The 23794-nt window shown below is 39.8% G+C and overlaps 1 protein-coding gene across 1 annotated transcript in view; it reads right to left on the reverse strand.

Annotated features, from left to right (window-relative positions):
• Window positions 1-23794, reverse strand: part of GYPC (glycophorin C (Gerbich blood group)) — a 29331-nt gene that overhangs the window by 3204 nt on the left and 2333 nt on the right. Inside the window, exon 2 of the mRNA XM_079310956.1 lies at window positions 1237-1287. Within this exon, the coding sequence (XP_079167082.1) occupies window positions 1237-1287 (51 nt within the window). The remainder of the gene's footprint in view (window positions 1-1236; window positions 1288-23794) is intronic.

Genomic DNA, 23794 nt, shown 5'->3' on the forward strand with positions numbered 1-23794 from the left:
CACAATAAAAAGAACTAGAATAGAACATTTCTAGGGCTTCCTCTGCTGTCAGTGAAGAGGATGTGTATAGTAATTTCTTCTAGAAGTGAATTTTATGTTTTGCCAAAATAATTGCTCCCTGGAAATGCCTACAACTCTGCAGAGACAATGAGGGGAAGGTGGGGAGTACCTATTTTCTGCATTTTATATTCAAGATAAGTGGGAAAAGTGGGTATCTCCAAAGCTTTAGGTTTATCAGCATCAGTATACTGATTGGGGATACCCTACTGGCATAAAAACATAGGAATAGACAGAATATTAGCAGGGTAAATAAAGATTATAGCTATCTTTAAAGATATGCCTTAACATTATCCCCCAGATTTCATGGTGCTCAGTTCTGGAATGTGAAGTTATTGCTAGCAGAAATGAAACTGCTTATACAAAGAACTTCAAGTTTAAAATAATATCATGGTTGCAGTGTGGGCTTCATCAATTTTTAGGGCTTCACTGGTATCCCTTGACACAAGAGGCTCTAATAGGCTTTAGAGGTAGCACAATATTAATAAGCCTAAGGGACTAAGTACAAATCAATTTACCTGCTACTTATTCATAGAAAGCTGAAATTAAAGTTACAGGAGATGGGACCTGAGGGAAATATAGCAGAACCTCACCAATTTGCACTAATGATTGGTATAGCCCCTTGTGAATGTCTGAAATTAGTGTGTTAGCATGGAAATGAACAAACACAATAAAAATAAAAAGACAGGTTCACTCTGTGAACATAGCTTTGCTCATTTATTCTGACAACTGTATTTAGTTGAAATGCATGAGAGAGCTTTAATGGAACACCAGGAAATATAGTGTGGTGAATGCTGTAACAATAAAGGGTCAGCTGGTATAAGGTAGCATCTCTCAAATCAAAGGTGCTGCACCAGTTCTGTACAAAAGGACAAGCCTGACCCTTTGAATACTGAAGGAAATCAGAAACTGACTTTTCTGTTGGACTGTTTTGTATTTTGTCCTAAAATGGGGAATGGATGGGGGTGGTACTGCTCAGTAAATGGTTTATGCTCATTATCTCACCTTGTTATCTTGCCAATAGCCCCTCTGGGAGCAGATTTCCCACTGCCCTAATTAACTCTAATTGTGCCACTCCTGTTGTCTTGTCAGCAAAGTGAGGGTTTTGCAAAATGCAAGAAATCAACAAACCTGCTGTTTTGTTTCTTATGGTGCTGCTTAGTACAGTCTGCTACTCACCTCCAATAACAGCCACATCTGCTCCAGCTGTGGGGCTCTCCACTTCTCCATCTATAAATAGAATAGAATATAAAAAAGTTAATTATAAAAAAAAATTGGATCATAGGGAGGAGAAGTGATGGTTCTGGAGATGTTGTATTATTTTAACCTGTGAAACTCAGAATTTAATCAATATCTCTGGTTAGCAAAAGACATTTATGAAACTCCACATTAGAGTTAGCCTTACTGTAACAGTTTTCTGCCATCATAACACTGGAAAAGAAATAGCTAGCACATTATGCAAACTATCATGGCCCTCAGGGAAACACCTACTGTTTATTATGAGCACTTACCTGTAACATCCTCCAGTGAATGCTTAAATTAAGAGCATTTAGGTACTGTGATTACTCTCAGAAAGGTAGTTTTGTAAAAAAAAAAGGTTGATGTCTATTTATTTTCCCATTTATGGCTCTTCCGAGTGTGGTTTGGATGTTGATTTGGTGTAAATTAATCTGTGTGTATTGATTTCAATTAATATTTATTTATCTGCAATGTCCTGTTTTTAATCTTTGCATTTGTTTTCTTTTCAGCTTACATTTGAAATCACAGCAAGCCTCTTGTGTGTGTGGTATAAAAGACTGTCCCCACTTAGAATAAGTCTGAATTCAGTGCTGATAAATCAAAAAACAAGATTTGCATTATGATTTATAAAAAAAAATCAATAACCAAAACAAAACCAACCAAAAAACCTTCACAATATAAATGCAAAATACCTGACCACATTTTTCAAGAAGTAAGAAACTTGTCTGAAATGTAAGCTGCTGTAAGAGCAGCTAAAATTTGAATTACACTTTTATCTTCCTTATTGCACTTAATAAGAATACTCAAAACAAGTAATGAATAGCCAAAGCTTTTTAAAGGGGAGATGAGAAAATATCCCCAAAACCAGTGAGGCTAGTTCTCTCTTAATTGTTTGATATAGACTTTAAGTAGAAGTAAAAACATACAGACAAGAATTCCTTCACCAACTTCCATGCAGTTCATTAGGACAGAACTCTGAATTGTTTTCTGCTCCTTGTTTCATGCCACTAATATCAGCCCACCTAGTTATGTGGACATCTGAGAGGGTGATAAACTCCTCGAGTTCTATGCTAGGTTAATGACAGGACACTCATTTCTTTGTTTAGTTTTTTATAATTTATATAATTCTTAATTATACTGGCCTTAGAACAAGAAGAAAGGATTTATGTATTTTTTTTTTTAATTTCCCTTTACTAAATGCAGTACATAGAAAAGGTCTCTGGAAAAGGTGAAAATGTAACTCCAAATCCTTCTATAAACTCAAGAGTGGCACTATGGCTGATACCTGGGATGCCTTTTGCTGTATCTGTATATATGATTCAAGGACAAAACACTATCAACAGTTTTCTCCTTGCTCATGTCCAGTCTAACATCAGTTTGCAACAAACTGAGGAGAGCTGAGATTCAAAGGATCCACCTCTTCTCAAACATGGGAGGTGCTTTTTCTAGGAAGTAGGAGTGTTTTTCTGTCCCCCAGAGATTCTTCCCAAATTTTCTTCCATCTATATACTGATGAGAAGATTGAGCACATCTCCTGTAATTTAAAAATTCTTTTTATGACTATATCTATTCAAAACCCATGTCCTCAGAAGAGATAATTGCCTCAAGGTCAAAATGCTCTGTGTTTCTTTACACACCGAATACATGCTGCATGCCAAAAATGCAGACTCCTCTACAGCAATCAAATACTCAAAGGTGTGAATTCCAAAGTACTTCCCAAGCCACACAGCTTGCTGCCAAACATTAATTCCAGATCAAATTATTATCCCCTTAATTAGAAAAAGGTTTATGAGTAACTCTCTGCTCGTACCTGGCATTCTCAGGTGCCTCTCAGATTCAGATAACAAGCAGGTGCCTTATCTCTGCTACTTGCCACCACAGTGCTTTCTGATAATGGATTACAGTATCATCACTTTGCAGAAGAGTTTTCATTTTCCTCATTCTAAGTTCACAACAGAATGCAGGATCATCTTGAGCTGTGGTATGGCTGGCACTGATCTGCTAAGCTGGCAGTGCTGTGCCCTTCACCAGCCAGCTGACACCCTGATGCGGTTTCTCTCATCACAGTTCCCATTTTACTGCAAGAACCAGGGTCTGACTACTCCTTTTTGTGTCCCCTTTTGCCCACAGAACCGTTTTCTGATCCCCCAGACAGCCTTTGGCTGCATCAGATGGAGTGCCAGAACATTGCAGCTACCACCAATGACCAGAGGGTCGAGACCTGCTCCCCAGATCAGTTTTGTGGCAATGTTGATGGAGAGCACAGAAACACCCTTAACCCCTGTCTCACTGTCTCTGAAATTCCACTTTGTCCAAAAATAGTGATGTGATTCATGGCAATGTTTCAGTATTGCTGGGCAGGTGTGAAAGTATTGGCATTGTTTGAGGTTCAAGCAGGGTCGTCCTTCCTGAAACATGACTGAGGAACAGGCAAGGATTGTGTGATGGAATGAGACCATTCCCTGAGCAGGAGTGAAACAGCAGCTGCTGTCCAGAAGGAAATCCGTGCTTGGCCAGGAACCTCAGCATGGCCTCTCTAAACTCAAGTCTGTGTGAGAAATACAGTGCATTACTGTGGGACTGAATCTTCACTTTCTGAGGCAAAAAACCATCCAGGTTACTGAAGGAATTTTTAGCTTAGCAATGGCTTTGGCCTTCTGGCACCTTCTTTATTCAGCTCCTCTTCACAAGCAGAGTGCTCAGAGGTCTGTGTTTCAATAGCTGCTGTTGCGCCTGCTTGGATTGTTTCCCTTTCTTTCAACGACATCTTTTGTGCTATCTGCTGCTAAATTGTCCTTGAAAAACTTCCTCTCCCTGTTGTACTGGCCCTTGTCCAGCTACAATCTGGCTCTGAAAGTGTTTAAATGTTGTTATTTACTGCCACTGGTTGCCATGACACACAGAAATCAAAAGATTGTGGGGAAACATGTTTTTCATAAAATTTCTAGCCATCAGAATGAGTTGAATAAATCAAGAATAGAACACACAAATCAAAATGTCTGTTGTTGGAAAGTATGTTTCTACAAGCCAGAATGATGGGAAAGAAATGCTTTTGTGTCACGACCTGAAATTCATCAAATTCCAGTTTTGCTCATAAACTTACAGATAAGGAATTTTTGCAATAGAATGACAATTACTACCTGTCTCATTCTTATCAATCACATCTTGCTGTGAAGGCAGCAGCCTGTGGAAGTCCAAGAAATATTCCTGATTTAAATACTGCAAGCAGATCTCTGGCCTTGTGCTTCACAGGTGGCACACCAGTACAACTGGCTTGTATGTTAACATGGCCAGTGGTCATTTATTTCTGCTAAATTTGTCAGTAAATTTGTTAAACTACCTCCTCCAGGTACAATTTTCTAATAAAACTTGATTTCCCCCCCTAGTTTTAACCTATCCTCTTCTATATTGGCTGAGGAACACTTATTTGAAGCGGGCACATCCAGCAGTTGAAAATCTTTGCTTGAGGTTCAGCACTCTCCTATTCTCACTATGCACTTTCTGACAGTCTTAATGATTTCTTTTGTTCTATAAATTGAAAATCTGAACCACTAAAAGCCATAAATCACTTCCTGCCCCAACATTCTGACACTGGCTTTAAAATAATTTTTTTTAAATTTACTTTTTATTTTATATACGAGTTTCATTCAAGTAGATCTTTCTAGTTCTTTACAATGCCAAGGACTAAATGTGCTTTATAAAGTGATGTTTTGGCATGATTTTGTGACACCAGAAAACAGGTTTTTAAGGAAAGCATATAATAGTAGGACAGTCCTGATAAAGATGCAAGACTTATCAGTGAGCTACTTGAGAAGCCTAACCATTGTTAAGACGTTTCAAATGACAAGCTGTTCAACTTCTATGGTGGTGGGAAAGGGCATATTCATCCCCCAAACACTTTCTCCCATTCAGCATAGAAATCTCAGAGTTTAGAAGTTGTTCCTTGCAGGAAACAACACTTTTAAGTGATTCTGTGGCTGCTTTAGTTCCAGACTAAATCTGGTAGTGTTGAGTAGAGAAAGAACAGCCCAAGATTACAATTCACATTGTTGTGGTTCCCATGCAGCTGTGGGTGATCCTGATCCTGCATTTTGGAGTTTGTCAGGCTGAGTGAATATACAGATATCTATGTGTGATAAGCAGCTCTGACAACACAGGTTTCAGAGCCACTCGACAGCAGACAGGCAGCACTGCTCCTGCTCTTGTCTTTCAGGATTTTCCTACCCACAGGCTTGTGCTTTCAATTCTTAATAACCCCAGCATCTCTTATCATGATGCTCCATTGCTGACTGCTAGGTTACAGTCTCAGACAAAGCTTTGGCTGCTAAATTATACTCAAGTAGGTCTTTGAGTGCTTTCTTGGGCAATGCATTCTCTCTCCTGATGTGCCTGTTTGTTGTATAAGGAGTGCTTGAAATTCATTCAATCCATGTGAACGATGGGTTGAACTCCTTAAGGCAGTCATTTCCCTCTCAGGGCTTTCCTAGGCATGCTGACTAGGAAACACACAGGAAGATTTCATCTCAAATCAGCTCACCTAACCACTTTATGAAAAACTGCTGCTAATGGGACTTTCCAGGTGAAGAACAACCCAACCTTATCTCAGCATATCCAGGGATCTGCTTTGCAGAACCACTCCAAATACTGACCTAGTTGTTGCAGGCAGTGGTGTGTAAGCAGTCTCTGTCTGTAGGCTGAAATGTGTATCTAGAATTTGGCTACTAAATGTTTAATGGTTTTGTATTAAACATCCATACTATCTATGCATGCATGTCCAGATGCTCAAACTGAAGGATAGTTCATGAATCCAGTTCAGGATTCAGGCCAGATAGAGATGGAATTCAGAGGAGGGTTCTACCTCAGTATTGATTGTTCTTTCCTTCTTCCATATATTTGAAAGAAAACTTGGTTTATAACAAAACAAATGAAATGCAGTTTAATCAGTAGGACGGATTCTAGTAAATTTTTGTCTATTTTTTTGGCTTGTACCAATTGACCTAGCACAAAATACCATACTAATCTTGCCTTATCTTAAAAAAGTTGCAATTTAAAAAGAAGACTGCCTTTTTATGTAAAGGTGAGGTTCTCACCTGCACTCAAGATGATACTAAGGTATTTGACTGGGTTCAGTAAAACACTATAAATTTCTGAAAGCACTGTATATGGAGTCTACCAGGCAGCTTTTGCAGTTGTTAAAAACCTTTTCTACAAATACTGAAATTTCAAGTTTTTAAAAATATTCTTTATATAAAAATGTATTTATCATAACCGTTCCTTTCCCAGATCCCTTTTCTTCTTTTTATGCATTTCTGCAGTCATTGTTCCTCTTGACTGGAAAAGCAGGTTCTAATGTGCCCCTGTTTTCTCCATTGATGCAAGACTTCTTATCATGCATTTAGCATAGAAAAACTAATGAAATCTTAACACCTCCATTGTTTATGCAACTGTAGTATGTCCTCCTTGCCCTTTGGTTTATATTTGTGCCTTGCCAACTCACTGCATTCACGAGAAAATCATTAATCTATTAACCTTAGCACACTGATTTAATTTACAAGCTATAGTTAGAACTGGTTCACTGCAGCTGTATCTGTAAAAAGGAGTCGAACCAACTTCTGAAAACTTCATGTTAGAAATATGTTAATTGCTCAAGCTGCTCTCTGGCCCATTACAATATCAGATCCACCACACTGAGGCCATTCTGAACGAAAAAAAAAGTCATTACCTATTTTAATATTTGCCAGTAAGTGTGCAGTGCCCTGCCAGAGCTGGCATCTCTTGTGCCGAGGGGTCATCAGCCTGAACCCATCAATTTGACACATTGGGCTGAAAAAGACATCACCATCTCCCAGCAGGCTATGAAACACATTAAGGCTGTTCTTTCAAAATTAAGGAACAGTTTCTCATCTGTCAATCTGGAAAAGAGACAGAATAATTTGGCTGCCACTTGTACGCTAAATTATTATAAGGAAAATAATGGTGTCACACAACAACAACAACAATGACATGATCTTTTGGGCAAGTAAATAGACTGTGTTGAAAATGTAAGTTACATCATGTAGATTAAAAATACCTACAAAATTAAAATGTTCTGGGCAAATTCTCTTGTTATCCCAGCTAACAAGTACTTTGTCATTAATTCTAAACAAAGTACAGTTTCATTCAAATAAAGGTCTGTTAGAGATTTTTGACACTTTGTAATATAGAAAGGATAAAAATAAATTATCAATTTAGTTTAATTATGATTGTCACATAATTTTAATCTCATTTGCTTCTATCATACAGTGTTAGGAAAATAGTTTTTCCACCATTCTAGACTGCTACGAAGCAAATAAAAGAAAATATGTTTTACAAGGTTTGTTGAAGTAATGGCTTCACTCACACAGTTTCTCCTTCTTTTGTGAAGCTGAATTGTCATTGAGTCTTGGGGAAAATCAGAGATGGACAGATACACTAAAAATCATCTTGCCAAAATCATATGATATCCCTTAATGATAAGAGGGAAAAGGAGAAAATATTAATAAATTTAGAAAAATTATTTTAGGCTAAAAATAATAAGGATCTTTTGAAAGGGAACATATATTCTATATTTTGATATTAAAAAACACATATCAAATTTAAAAAGAAAAAAAATTGTTTTAAAGGCTTTTAAAATTTTTTTTTTATTTTTTATTTTTTTTTTTATTTTTAGTTTGAAGTTACTGGAGACTCTTACTTCATTGTTCAGGGCTACTGAAAACCCACCAATTCTGATGGCAAATTGATCCTTCTGGTTAGAGCCTTAAAATGCCAATTCTCCCTTAGAAGTACTATAAATGTTGCAGTGACCAGTTTTTCTGTGCCTGCATTGGAAAGCTCCTCAATGTCTGAAGACCAAATGTTGCCTTCTCATCATACAAAGGTTTGTGAAGTGTGAGAACCTGGAAGAAGATTAATCTATTACCCATTAAAAATTTGCTGAATCTGTTAAAAATGCTGCATGTGGCAATTTGGAAGTTGTGATTTGTTTTGTCTGTTTCATATGTATAGTTATAACACGGCAAAATTTCCTTACTTTTCCATGGAAATGGGTAACATAACCAGGCCATCATTTACATTTTTCCTCTATAGCTGTCCAAGCCAGCTTGTATGCAACATCTTCCTGGGGAAGATAAATTGACCTGGAATTGATTAATTGAGGAAGGAGTGACAAATGGACTATGAATCAATCTAGCATGTACAGTCAACCATCAGGATATTTTGCTGCCTCTGTCTCTCTTCCTCCCACCTCCTCCCTCTTCATCAGAGCAGAACACTTTTTTTGAAGGCTTTGTAATTGAGGAGGTTTTGAAAGAAACACTAAATATCCAGTGAATCCAATGATTCTTGCTAATTTCTGCCTGACTTTCCTCCAAAGCCAACAATTTTAAGTTCTATTCATTTTTTGTTAAATCAAAATGGAGACAAACCAGCCATTTGCTCCTTCACTGAGGTCAAAGCTGAATAGAAGGAGCTGCTGGCTTAACTGATTAATCATTGTAAATGTTGCAGATGACCACAGGGAATCAAAGCACCTGACCATGGATATAGTGAAAACCCATCTCACAACCTCTAACTGGTATTTCTTTTATAATTCTTAAGAAATAGTTCATGAAAACAACATATCGAACTGATCTTGAACTTTTTGTGTTAAAAACACAAGAGAAAAATTTGAGTCAGAATCTTTTACTGAAAAGTCAGAGGCCAAGAGATCTTGGAGTAGATGATTATTCCTTCCCAATCACTTGTGTAAGTGGTTACATGAAGGAATAAAACAACTTAACTGCTAAACTGCTTGTAATTATTTACCAAGACAAGTTTTTAATTTGTACCTAACAGTTCTACCAGCTTCAGACCTGACTCTCAAGAGTCATAAGAGGATAAGGTGATCTCTGTTTCTTAATGTTGTTGTGCTTGATTTTATGACTGAAATAAGTTCTAAAGATTAGGTTCTGGTTTACATTTGAAACACACCCCCTTTTAGGGATATGGCAAATAGCATTTATGGATTTGGCACTAAGACAAACATTGGTTAAAATGAGTCCCCTTAACTATGACAGTGAGAACTAAGAATTTGAAACATTTTCATCAAATACATTCAACAACATTTTTGCACTGATTTTTTCTGTTCCTGCTATCTGCCTGACTGTCCTATTATCCTTTGCAAATTTTGACTCCATTATTCAACTCCAGCTGTTTTTAAAGAAAAAGCAGGCAAAGATAAGGACTGCTTCAATTTTCATGAAAACTGCAGACTGGAGAGAAAAGGGAGATCAGAGTAGCCCAGCACTAAGGGAAAGGACTCAGCATTTTTAAGCTCTGTTTGTTAGCAGTCAGCTGCCCAGTAACCAGGAGCTTTCCAAGCATCAGGCACACAGATCCAGAGACCCTGCAGCTCCCTCCTCATGGGGAGATGCTGAGGATGGGATTTAGGTGGCAAAGACATAGATCCAAGAGCAAGAATGTTGCTGGCAGAAAGCTCATTTTAATGAACACAGACATGCTGAGATAGAAAAACAGCCATTATTCTATTGAGGCTGATTACTGTCTATTTCTCATTAAGATGAGAAAGCTTGACCTTGTGCTTAAACTAGAGATGATAAGATTATACACATAATGTCACCTAGAAACCACCTGGAAACTGGTGAAGCCTGGTAAAAGCTCCAAGAATGCAGCACCAGGCTCCCATCCTTAGGAAAGTATACTAATTTTCCCAACATGGGCAGGTTTCTTCATTCATGCTCATTCCCACCGTCAATATTTTGTAGCAAAGCTATTCCAACAGGTGATAATTCTTGGAAATGGGAGTTCCCTGTGCTCTGTCCCCTGGCTTATTTGGTATGAATTGTATTCAGCTCCATCCAGCTCAGACACCAGTGCTTGCCTAAGGCACTGTCTACAGTGCATTGCAAGTGGAAATGTCAGGATGTTTAGCATATGCTCTTCAGGGACACAGAGATCTTTCCTGGAGCATATATGAGATTAATATTATTAATGGAGATATCTGTAGTGGAAGCAATCTTCCAAATGCTTTGAATATTGAGCATATTAAACAAAGAAAATAAAACATATTGAAACACCTTAGAAACTTGCAAGGCAAATAGTAGCTCAGGGCAACAATATTTCTTATTTCCCCAGGTTTCTTCAATGAATATGCAGATTTCTTTTGTGTGTTTGCTCTAAAGACAAAGGCCACATTATTATCTGAAAAGCATTTCAGTTCAATCTGTCTGAACAGAGTTGAGGAAATTTTAGAAAAAGTTCTTTACCATCTATCATTCATCTCAGCAATTCTGGACAGATTGTGCAATAATTGTTAGAAAAAAAGGAAATTGCTTGTGTACTATTTTTGGACAACTGTCTGGCATTATTTGAAAAATAGCATATTGAACACATTAACAAACTAAGCATGAAAAAACCTGCACTGAAGACATATACTGAATATTTTTCAGCACAGGATTATATTGTTGTGAATTCATTATCAGTTTATTGCTAATGTTCCCCTCTCCTAATGCAACACGAATGTCAAGGACCATGTAGGTGGGAGGCTAATAACCAGCCTGAGATGTTTTACTGCTGGAAAGGAGTCTGTGTGAGCTCAGCTGTCTCCACAGGTGCTGCAGGAGGGTACTAATAGGCACTTGGCTGAGATGATAGCTGTGTGTCTCTTCCAACTAGCCCCATCCTGTTCTGTTCTGTTCTGACATGCCTTCTTGAAGATCTATTCAGCCTCCACACTGTGGTGAATCCTGGAGTATGCTGTGGGAATTTCCTTCCCACCAACCAATAAGCAAACAGAATAGCTTAAAGGTTTCCCGAGTCTATAATTAGGGAAAATAAATCCCAAACATTATTGTTAGCTTTGCTTAACCATCCCTTTTCAAAGCTTGTGCTGAGGGCTTAAGCTCACTATGAGGTAGTGAGACCCAGATTTTTTGCAGAGGTTTCAACGTGCTCTGATCAGAAGGGCTTGATATCTCCTGTAGGTGTTAAATGGGGTCTTACCCTCTGTACTTTGCCTGTTAAGTTAGAGTCATGTTTATGGTAGGAAACTAATCAAGCCAAAACTTGATGCTGTTGCATTCTTAAGTAGAAAACAACTTCATTTGGTTTAATCTCCTAATAAGGAGTCTTTTTGTGTTACTGTTCACTTGAATGGCTCTCTGTAGACAGTGTTGACTTTCAAGCAACCTGGAAAATTATAATAATTTCCAAGGCTCTTTTTTCTCTTTCAAAGCTGGTTGAGACTGGTCAGTGGACCCAAAAGTTCTTGATGAGAACTGGCAGATGGATGAACAGATGATTAGGCAGAAAGATAGACAGCAGGAACACATAAGACTCATTTCATTAGGAAACTGGACTGAAAAGAGAGTAGCAGTGGGGACTTGGATAATATTCATATTCTGGTCACCAATTAAAAAAATGCCATGTTTTTGAAACCATTTCAAAGCTTGAAGATGACATCCATAATGGTTTAAACAGCAAAGAAAAGAGCAAAGGAACATTGCTGAGATTTTTTTTTCCAGATCCCCTTTATGGTCAGAATGCTACATTTTTATAGTTTGGATTGTATTTTAAACTTTTAAAGCCAGATTCAGCTTGGACAGCCCTGGAACTTTCAATGGAGGATTAATGTGTGTCATTAAGCAAAGAAATATGGTCTAGTAGTTTTCAATAGCAACAAATGCTTGCTATGGTACTTCTCTGATCAACATATTTTTCACTTACTGTAAAGCCTTTGGGCTGCTCCTAAGTGTATGAAATATCCATGCAGGAAAGCTGGCAGTGAATTGTTGTGGTTTGAGCTGGCTGCTACATTCCTGCAGCAAAGGTCATTCTTGCTCCTAAACATTTTCCTGCCAAGCAGAAAACCAGCTCACCACAAGGAAAGCCCCTTCCCCATTTAATATTTATTTGTTTACTCATAATTGCTGTTTTATTACTTAGAGGGCAAATCCATCAAGAGGGAGAAGTTTGCTCAATGCAGACAGAGAGGGCAAAAAGCAGGAATGCTCTTTTGAATGGTTGACATACATCATAAATCTACATGCAGGAAAAACAAGTTCCTCAGAAGAAAAGCATTAAAAGAAAAGCAGCTGGTTAAAGCAGGAGACTTCTTTTTCTGGTGCTCTGAGCAGAGCAGAGCACTCCAGACATTCAGAGTCCAGTGAGTCCTTTGAAGTAGAACACCATGGAAAAGGTTGGGTTTGGTATTTCCTATTTAAGATCATATTGGAATGCACTAAGAAGTTGAGCCCCTCTCTCAGCTGTCACATTGGACCCTAGGGCAGAGCTGTTGCCCTGTGCCATCCTTCCTTCAGTGATGCTGCCCCTCCACAGCTGCATCAGCAGTGATGGGGCTCTGAGGCCAAGCAGCAGCAGCAGCCACTCCTTCCCTGCTGGCTCAAAGCAGGGCACTTCCCTGCACACCAAAACACCAAGTGGTTCTCATACAAGGTGGGATTTGCAAGAGCCCTCACTGCTAAACTGCTTCTGCTTCCTTTGAAATTGGTTCTCTTGCACATTCCACCTGCTCAGCTGGGCCGATGGTGAAAGTTTTGAAAACTCCATTTTATGAGTATGAGAAACATGATAGAATCAAGCCAGAAACAAATCACAGCCTCTGTCCACCTTCTCTGCTTTCCAACTTCCCAGTTTAATTCACCAGTTGATGCTAGCAGGCTGCAAAACTCTGCCTTCTCAAGCAGTCATGAGACAGCCTGCAAATTTCTCAAAGCACTTTCATAATATATCTAAACTATTTACCACTGCCTCCAGAGAAGTATGCTTTGGAACAAGTCTCATAAGGTCAAGTTATCCCACTGAAACACCTATTAATATAAAGAGAAGGAAAAAAAAAAAAAAAGAAAGGAATAGAAAGAAAGAAAGAAAGAAAGAGAAAAGAAAGAAAGAAAGAAAGAAAGAAAGAAAGAAAGAAAGAAAGAAAGAAAGAAAGAAAGAAAGAAAGAAAGAAAGAAAGAAAGAAAGAAAGAAAGAAAGAAAGAAAGAAAGAAAGAAAGAAAGAAAGAAAGAAAGAAAGAAAGAAAGAAAGAAAGAAAGAAAGAAAGAAAGAAAGAAAGAAAGAGAAAGAAAGAAAGAAAAATGAACAAGCCAACAGCAGTAGCACAGCCCTGGAAAATATGAAGTCATAAGCAGAGTTCAGCCAGAGCAGACTCCCATTAAATTTTGTTTAAGAGCCAAGTTCCACCCTGAGATATGTGTGAGCTGCAGTTTATTTCAGGGGCAGCTGTGCTGTGCTTCGTGCCATGGCAAGGCTTGGGCACAAGTATGTATCTGTTACAAGAGAGGAGTAAAGCCCACTTCCTTTTTGCATTTTTTTGGTTCTATCCATACAGATGAAATAGAAAACTTAAAGAAGTGGATAAAACAGGCCACAGGCCACAGCTTTACAAGGCCTCTCTGTCAAATGTAATTCCTTCTTCCACAAGACCTGAATGTTTGTCTCTAAATCCACTAGGCTCCTTTCAGGAGATGTGGTAGCCTTTCCCTGTTCCCCTGCTACAGCACAATGTTAAACACACAGGCAGGAGCTCTAAGGATTGCTGTTCTAGCTTCTTTGCTCTTGAGAGCTCCTTTAGGAGACAGTCAGCAAGAAGTGCTCCCTAGGAGATGCACATGCTCTATAAAGAAGGGTCATACACATAAGCAGTCATAAAGCAGTCTGGCTTTAACTCTTTAACACCTTATACTGGATATTTTTGCTTGAGAAGTAGGAGGTCCACTTTATAAGGAGGGAAGAAGGGGATGCAGAGATGTTCCCTACCCTGGCTGCATTCCAAGACAGGGGCCAGGCTTACCAGTACCTTTGGCCTGTGCTGGGTTGCACATTTAGCTACAGACAAAAAAAAACCCCTTTATCATTGCTGGGGTGGGCAGCTGCTGCACAGATAGAGGGGACAAAATGATAAAGTCATGGTCACACACTCCTGGGAGAGCTGGACAGAGGACTTCCCTGCCTCTTGCCACCAGCTCTGCCCTCAGTAATGCTGAGCATCAAAGGTTGAATTCTTTCCACCACAAGTTAAAAGACCCCGCTCAAGAAGAGTGGCAGACAAGGCTCTGTCCTGCCAAGTGCCAAATCTGGATGTGAGCAGGAGCTTAAAGTATTTCATATGAGAAACTCTGGTAAATGCAAAAGCTTTTATACTCCAAGGCAACCATTTAAACACTGAATTACTAATTCTGGCTCAAAACTTTCCCATTCCTCAGATCCCTTGGTGGTTGGCCTATGCTTTAACTCTCCATTAAGCATCTGCTACTGGCTCTGTGGATAAGACAGCCCATCAGCTCCATGCTCAGTGCAGCACTTCCATGGACAGAGATGAAAAAGCTTTTAAGCCCTGGTTAGTCAAGAAAACCCAGCACCATCAGGATCAAACCCACACTGGCATCACTTGTCATGGATTCTGTAGCAGATGGAAAGAGGTGGCATTGTCCCTGGGAAAGGAAGTCCCTTTTCTATGATGCTGGTGTAACCTAACAGCTGGTGAGGGCTAAGGGAGACAAACAGGCAGCTCTGGTAAATCTACAACATCACTTCATTGTGCAATGGCAGCGAAACAAAGGACGGGGAAAATCGGTACCAAATCCCATTAGCTAGAAGATGGATTGGAAATATCCCAGCAAGGCTGGGGAATGGAAAAGACAGATGTGCATGGCCCTGGGAGTCTGAAGAGACATATGACCCTCAGCCACAGCTGACATGCAATGGCTTTGTGTCTGTTAAGGGATGGAGTTTGCATTTCTTGCTACATCTCCTTTCACCAAGGATATTTTCAGTGGAGGGGGGAGAGGGAGGAAATTATCCTCTAAGGAATATGGATGCTCATGCCCACAGACAGCAAGCTGGTCCCCTAAAGTTCCAAGTAGTGGGAAACAAAATCAGTTGCAAAGCTGAATACCCACATTTATCTGTATTTCCCTAGTGAACCTCCCTCAGGCACCCACAAGTCCTGGACCCTGCTCTGTACTGCAGGCAGCAGGGCATGGCTGGGGAGGGCTGATCCCCAGCTTCTTCTCAGGTGTGAGCTGTGAGGGAAATCACTTGGGTGGGAAATGGCATGTTACAGTTTCCAAGTCTCTTTTTCTCGCTCAATAAGGAAAATACTCCTCTCTTCTGGAATAAATGAATAAATCACAGGCACAATCTTCAGTTTTAGAACACGTGCTTTTCCCCCTCCCACATCTCCCCCCAGTGACTGCTGCAGTTTCATATCTGACAAAAATAGCCACCCAGACCTCCAAAGGGAGGAGCTAGTATTTCTCCCTGTGGCCATCTTCAGCAGCTGCCAGCTCTGCAAGGCCCTGGGGCTGCACCACGACTGAGAGGGGGAAGATGCACCCAGAGATTTGGTACCCAGGTCACTTGAAAACAGCACGGTGGGAGCAGCAGCATGGAAGTTCCACTCCTGCCTGCTCTGCCTCTGGACTCTGGAGAAAACAGGACACAGGATATGCTTCCTGTCTGGGGAAGGCTTGTAGCAGCCTGGGAAAGAAAGCGTGACCTTTTCCTTAAAGGAAATGCAATTTGTGGAGAGGAATAGGGTAGAAAAGTCCAGGCTGAATTTTTTTCTTAAAAAGTGTAATGCAGCTGTACCTCATCCCCTGTGTTTAAAGCCCCTTTCTCCCCTGTGTTTAAAGCTGATGTCTATTTATTTGGCAATGCCACATTTTTGGAAGTTTCTGCCAACCCGTTGTTGCCCCAGTCAGTCATGAACCTTCTGACACAAGTCAGAGGCTGTTGAAATGAAAGGTTTCATTCATTGCAAGCAAAGGAAGCCAGAGGGGTTACCTTGAGAGCAGAAGAGCTCAGCTCATGCTCTGTTCCAGCTCACAAATGGTTATGTCCCCAGGATGCAAAGATTAAGCATCTCTCACAGAATGTGGGAGGAGGAGGAAGAGTCTTTGCCTGAGATTCACAGATTTTAATGGATTCCAGAAGGGGAAATTTTTTACCCAGGAGCAACAGCAAAGTTCAGAGAAATTTAAAAGCATTTATCTCCCCAGTTATATTCCTGCCTGCCAAAAGCAGGAGGGGTGATTTACTCCTCCTTGGTACAAAGAGTCCCTTATGGATCATTAATCCACAGGGAGAATGAGCTCAGGAGCCATAGACATCTTTTCTTAATGTGCAAGAACCTTGAATCAACAGGAAGTTTTCTTTAGGAGCATACAGGATCAGTTTATCTTTATTTGCTTCCCACTATCCCCAGTCTTCAACAGTGTTTCCTACAAGAGTTCTAGTTGCCACTAATAAATCACTTCATTAAAATCTGTGGTGATAGTAGATGAGGCTGCTGTGAGCTAAATCAAAGCATTCAAAGCAGGGTAGTATTAAAAACTTAGATCTGCAATCAGCAATTTCTGATACAAAATACAATCCAATCAATATGAACAGTCTCAAGTTCCAGAGTACAAGTATCTGAACAGCACTGATTTCAGCACTGTAATGGCAACTTGCAATAAGTAAGGTATTTCCTGAGAAACTCTGCTGAAATGGAAAGGACACAGAAATGGTCAACTGTTAACAGGCCAGGACCTCAGGTGATCTCAGCTGATGAAGTTTTCTGCTTACAGTTAGAGCTGTACAGAAAGCATACACCAAAACCTATGGTAGGAAAGGGGTTAGAACTGGTAGACATCACTTGTTAATATTTTATCATTTCTTTAAAAGTAACAAAAAGAAAAATAGTCTCACTTTGTCTCACTTTGACTCTGTGAAAGACCTGAAAATATTTCTATAATGTCTCAGTTGCTAAGTGAGGAACATTATAAACTGTGTCTATATATATATATATATATTCACAATATGGAGACATTTACAATATGCCACTGTTCTGTGGGGGATGGCATTTTATATTCTTTACCTCTCCAAAAAGAAATGCAGCAGGGAATTACAATTCTGTATCGAAATCTCCCAAGAAGCACTCCATGCCTAGATTTGCCAGGTTCCACATAAGTCTGCTAAATACACATTTTTGTTACTGTAAATGACTTACTAGATCAGAAATGTGGCTGAAAGGGAAAACCTAAAGCTGGCTGGTGTCCTTGGGTTTTATGCTCTCGTGTATGTCTGCATGTGACACAGCATCCTTTATTTTGGCTCTTTGTTACACTGTTAGGCTTTGACAAATTGAAAAGTATTAAGATTAGAACAATCATGTTTACATGTATTACCACCTGCTACTTCATTTCTTCCATGGTGCTTAAATGTTCAGGCATGTGGCTTTGAAAGAGAGTACCTTTAATGCACTTAAAAACCCTGCTGGATTTCCAGCTCTCTTTGATCTCCACAGTCTAGAGACTATCTCAGAGAATACAAAAAAATGTGTTTAGGGGAAACATATTTTCAAGGAGAAACCCCTAAAGTCCTTCCAGCTTGATATGCATTGCCAGTTGATGTCATACTTAAGGCTGTTTTTTGCATTTTATCTTCATGCTTCAGGAGGCTGAAATCTCTATTCAGAATCAGCAACTTGATGAGGAAACGGGAAGACAGATGTGGTCAGCACCATGGGCACCAAAGTGTCAAATAATTATTTGGTGATTCTTGTTTAGAAAGGAGATAGAGATCATTCTGTCCTGAGAAATTTACAGACTAAGCAAAGTAAAAAGGATACACTTTTGCAATGAAGAAGACTTCACTTTGTCAAGAGGAAATGGGAAGGATGTGAGTGGAAAGCTTGCTATTAATCATAAGTAGGAAGGAGACATTAATTGGAGAGCTGGAAACAGAGGAAAGACTCAGATAACCAAGGGTATGAAAGAAACAGCTTCTTTTGGGGGCTGTACAACACCATCTTTTCCATCTCTCACTGTGTCAGGTCACCACGTGGCACTACCCTTGTGGTAATGACTTGGATTTGTACTAATTTCAAATTGTCCCCTGTACAGCAAGTACAAATCAGATCTGGGTTTTTCGTTCAGGGTGTAGGATGGTAAACTTGGGAAAAGGTGCTTTGAGAAACCAGATCCATTCAGTTATAGAAAAGGTAAGAGAGAAGGGTATTTTTCACTTTTTATAGGATGTTCATGGGTCCAGTCACTACCTGTTGCTTGAGCTGTAGGTACGATGAGCTCTTAGTGGGAGATGGTAAAGTGCCAAAGGCAATCAGCAAGGTTTCAAAATAATTAATTTCTTCACATTGGGTGGACACAGCCTTCATGAGAAGACCTACCAAGCACCCTTTGAATCATATAATCATGGAATGGGTTGGGTTGGAAGGGTCCTTAAAGTTCATCTGTTTCCAACCACACTCCCATGGTCAGCAACATCTTCCACTGGACCACACTGCTCTAAGTCCCAGCCAACCTGGCCTTCTTCTGACCTGGTGGTGCTCTCCTTGGCTTTGGTGATGTTAGCAGAAGGTATTTAATCTTCTTCATGACTGGAGCAGGGATAGATTGAGTAACAGGAAAAGTGATAGAGTGTTCAGAGCACGCTGAGTGGTTTTGCAAAAGAGTGAAAAAAACCCTTTTTTCCCAAAGCAAAGGGGAAGCTGGAACTTGGTTGCCAACTGCAGATTTGTTTCCTGGTGTACTCAACACTTTATGCAGGGTTTTTTAGTAGAGAGTGATACAGCCTAATTCTGTGTATAGCCCCTCTTCCCACCAAGGGCTTAATTGCCATTAGTAACTGGTAGCATAGTTTCTTTAAACTAGAAAAATGTCCCTATGAGTTCAGTGTGGGGAAAACTGGATTTTTATGCAATAGAGTCCAAAATCAAAGGCTATTGACGTAATTATGGAAATTCAAGAGAGACAGACAATAATCATCTCTCCCAATAGTGCGATTCAGAACATAAAAAGCATGTCCCAGTTGTAAATAAAAATTGGTATGTGATGACAGAAAAGAGCTGGAGAGGGGAGGAGTTGTTTCATAGCAAGCTGTGAAGATGAGAGTGCAAAGAGAAATCAATAGAGAAGAGGGAGAGTGGGAGAGAGGGCAGCTCCCAAAGGAAACAAAGCCCCAGCCCAGATGGTGACAGGGAAAGATCTATGTCTTCCTGTCCTGTTCTTTTCTTCCTTCCACTGGCAGCACTGTGGAAGGTCCTTGAGAGAAGGGGGGAAATGGCATTTAACAGCTGGGACCTGTGTGCATCCTGTACATTCAGATATGACCATTTACTTGTGGGCTAAGAAAGGGACAGATAGGTAGGATTAGGAGGTGCAGGGGATATCTGAACCAAACAACACGAGAGAGCAGGTGTGAGAGAAGCCACAGATGCATCAAGGATTTAATTTCCTGCTTTCTTTGTTGGATGGGACTGGAACTGTGCTGATTACACTTGCATGAAGAACCTCAGCTAGCTCATGAGTGCTGGTTATAAAGTTTCAGGAAATAAAAGACAATACTGTTTCATAATAAATTGGTAAACTTCTGGCCCTAATATATGCTAAGAGAATCTTGAAATCAGAATTCAACAATATATTCTAGGAGATAGAAATAAAATAAAAAATCCAGTATATCATTTTAAACATCAGAATTTTGAAAATGTACACAGGTTTCCTGAACACTTGGATGACTACAATTTTACGGTAACTCTTCACAATCCACTAGAAATATTTTTCTCCTCTACTCATTCATACATATAACTCTTTAATCACTTGTATTTAATTGATTTGTGGTTTATTTGTCTCACCTAAGGATCATTTGGTTTATCTTAAGTCAGCCATGAAGACTTCTTTCCTCCCTTGTTAAGTGACTGAAGTTTTTGAAATATCCAATTAGCAGACAAGAAGCATCTTGCTTTTGTCTTAGTAAGAGCACTTTTCAAAGAAAACGAGATGAACAGCAGAGAAGTTTGCCTCCCAAAAAAAAAGCTACAGAGCTGTAAAATTGCTTCCAGTATAAATTAATCTTCTCAACTGTTTGAGGGGGACACAGAATTAAGTAATAGGATTGAATTGATTCTTGAATAAGTATTTTGTTTCCAAAGGAGGGTAGTTTTTAAAAGAATAACTTTAATTAAAGTATGAATATACTAATAAGATCAATGTTTCTAGAAAACTGTCCTAAAGATGCAACTACCAAATTCTCTCAGCACAGATGAGCTAGGAGAGGAATATAAACCTGAAAAAATAAAGCCATATAGGAAGTGGAAAGGGTGGAGTATAAATACATGTCTCTATATACATATGCATACAGATACAGGGTGCATTGCACATACATACACTCTGGGTGTGTAAATGTGTGTATAGGCAGAATTCAAAGATGTTTTCTAGGTTTAGTGTTACTAAAAGAGTCTCTGCTTGCAACTCTTAAACACGTACACATATGTAAGGATTTGATGTCTGGCTCTGCATGGCTGTGACCTTCTCACACATGTCCTGTATGGTGTGGACTGCCTCATGAAACTAGGTATTTTAAACGTGTAGTCCCCAGTAAAATAGGCATTTATCACTCACAATAACAAAGAACTGTCTCAGGGTGTGTTCAAAGCCCCCCTGCAACTTACTGATAAAAAGCTTAACTCTGTTTCAGGGCTTATCTGGAGAAAAAAGAGGTAGAGACCCTCATGAAGTAACTGAATTTTTTCCCCTCTTAAGATGGAAAAAAGAGGCAGAGGAAAGGAAAGAAAAACCACTTTAGAACTCCAATGCAGCAGAACAAGTTTAACCCATTGAGATTTTAAGCGAAGTTTTCTGCTTCTTCAGGAAGAACCCTGTGGTGAAACATATGTCAGAAGAGAAGAAGATATGAGAAACTGGCCTTCTTTGCATATGAGATGATTAATTAAGAGGAAAATCACTTAGCCAGCTGTCTCATTGGTGGAACTGCACGTGCAAGGTACATCTGCAATAAGGGAGCAGAATAGCACGGGCAGAGCATTTGATTTCCATGCTAACATAGCAGAGACAGGAATCTGGTGTGAATTAGATTGTGCTGACTCTTTGAGAAACAGAGGAGTCCAGGTCTTGTTTCAGCCTCAAATTATGAGCTGCATGCCTGTTATAGCATTGCAGTGTTGGCACTTGATGCAGTTGAGTTATCAGTTACAAATAAATGATCCAGAGAAGAGAGGCCTTTCCTCCATTCGTGATTATAAAGTGGTGGCAAACAAAGCCTGATTTCTCCAAGTGACACTTTTCTCCATTCTCCAAGTAGTTTTTCAGAATGCTTAGCAGCTGGTGAATTTTTCATTTACTCATTACTGGAGTAATGCTGTCAAATTCATCTGACTTAGAAAATTAAGTAAGTAAAACACAATTGTCTGCTGCCTGAATACTTGCTCTCCTAAGGTATTCCTGTATTCTTGTCACTCTGGCATCTGGGTTTTTCATGCATTTTCTATCACAACTTGTATGTGAAGAAAAAAAATTGTAAACAAAGTTCTTGCTAATGCCAAATGCTGTTTGCAAAAGTTTTCTGATCTTTCTGTGGGAAACAAGCAGGCCAGTTGCTAAATAATTTCTGAGCTATGTTTTTTTCCTGAGCATGCATTACAAAATTAAGGAGTGGGAAGCAAAGAGTTGTTGCCCCAGTGAATCTACTGGAATCAAACCAGCTCCTACCTCCCCAGCTTTTCCCAGCTAAAAGCTGCCTCACCAGCAGTGTCTATGGAGAGCAGTCATTTCTCTCCCACCTGTAATCTCTCCTCTTTACCAGCCTTTTGAAGAAGAGGTGACTGTACAGCACCTAGCACAATCAGATCCCTCTGTTGGCTTGAATTTCTCTACACTATAGGAATACTAATCCCTCCTCAACAATAGAGACAGGCACTGCACAGAGCACACACAAACAGACTTTCATTAGAGAATGCAGTCCTGAAAGCCTGTTTTACAAAAGACTTTGCTGATTGGACTCAGCTATTTGAACAGCTATGGATACAGGCTATATTACACAAGAGCCTAGAAAGAAAGGTGCAGCAGTATCAGCAATGAGATGCAGACACTGCATAATTCTGTAATATTAACAGGCTTAAGCACACAACTAGCCATAACCAGAATCTTTAACATCTACTGTGTAATTTTTTTTTTTATTTTAATGATACCCAGCGATGCTGAAAATCATGTATTTTAAAACAGCAGACTCCTATTTGGGTCAACTTCCTCCCTATTCTCTCCAGCTCAGCGGTTTGCCAGCATTTCTGCTGTTAATTACTGAAATTTCAGGTGCATTCTGAGCCTTTCAATTCCCAGACTTTCACATAAATATGTCAGACAATGAGGGTGTCAGGAGAGCCCTGGGGTATAAAGCCAAATTTTCTAATTCATATGCACAGTGGTGGGAAACAAACATACAAGCAGAGACATTCAATTTACATAAATGCTTGTAGGACATGTTTTGAGATTTCAGTGCTAAAATGAGAGGTTATTATAATCTGTTGGTTTCCTTGGGTATAAATGCTCCCAGGTTTACCATGAAGATTGGATTTTCATAATCAATAGTCCCTGTTTTTGTTTATCACTTACTGTCACAGGCAAGCACTTCTGTTGATTAAGGGAAATGAAATCACATACATTGCCAAGGTGTGAATAACAAGATTAAAAACCTAAAGGGTTCATTCAAGGCTTTTCACAAGCCCTGTGTGTCCCATGGCCTGAGGACCAGCCTTGCTTCTTGGTTTCCTTTTGGGCCAATTCTTGTGTGTTGCACTCACTACACTGCTTCCCTATCCCCCCCAGGAAGAAAACCTTATCTGTTGATGGGTGATCAGGAATAGAAGCCTCCACAAAATGCTCCCTTTAACCATTAAATCCTTTGACAGCTGGCATTTGGAGTATAGGAGACCCCAGAAAAACATTCTCAGCCTGCCTGGTACAGATGAAATCCTGTGAATTGCACACCACCTTCTCCAAAGGGGTGAACATCTCTGACCCATAAAGATGGCTTTGCACGGATCACTGCCTCCCCAGGCTGAACCACTGACTTGGTGATGTTTACTGTCCTAATCCTTCACCTCATTTGAGCTGTCCCACTGCCAGAGGGTCTCTGCAGTCTAAAAGGAAGAGGGCAAAAGCTGCCAGCTGAATGGGATTGCCAAACCTGTGGAGTTCCTCAGATTTCATAGTTCAGTCAGGCAGCTTGTACATCTGAGCAGGCAGCAAATGCATCACAGAGCTACCCTCACCTGTGCTATGTGTACAGAGAGTCCACTCACATACCTGGTGGGTATCTGAGCTGGCCATGGGAGGTGCCCAAGGTGAGATGGGGCATGCCCATGGAGAGGCAGAATACATTTACAGCATTCACAGAGTTGAATATTGCAAATCTGAAACAATGCACACACCCTGCCCCAGATTGACAGGATCATACTGCATTTATAGTATGAATAAAAATCCCTTATCAGCCGTGGGTGAATACAAGGAGATAAGCAAAGTACATGAGCAATTAGGTAACTTAACACTGTTCGGTTTACATCAGTTGGCAGTTGTTCTGTGGTCTCACCTGCAGGTATTCAGAAAAGAATTAATATGTTCGGTATAGTCAAAAGCTTTTGATGATTTTTTTATGCATTTT

This window comes from Erithacus rubecula (assembly GCF_903797595.1).
Source record: "Erithacus rubecula genome assembly, chromosome: 8".
NCBI lineage: Eukaryota > Metazoa > Chordata > Aves > Passeriformes > Muscicapidae > Erithacus > Erithacus rubecula.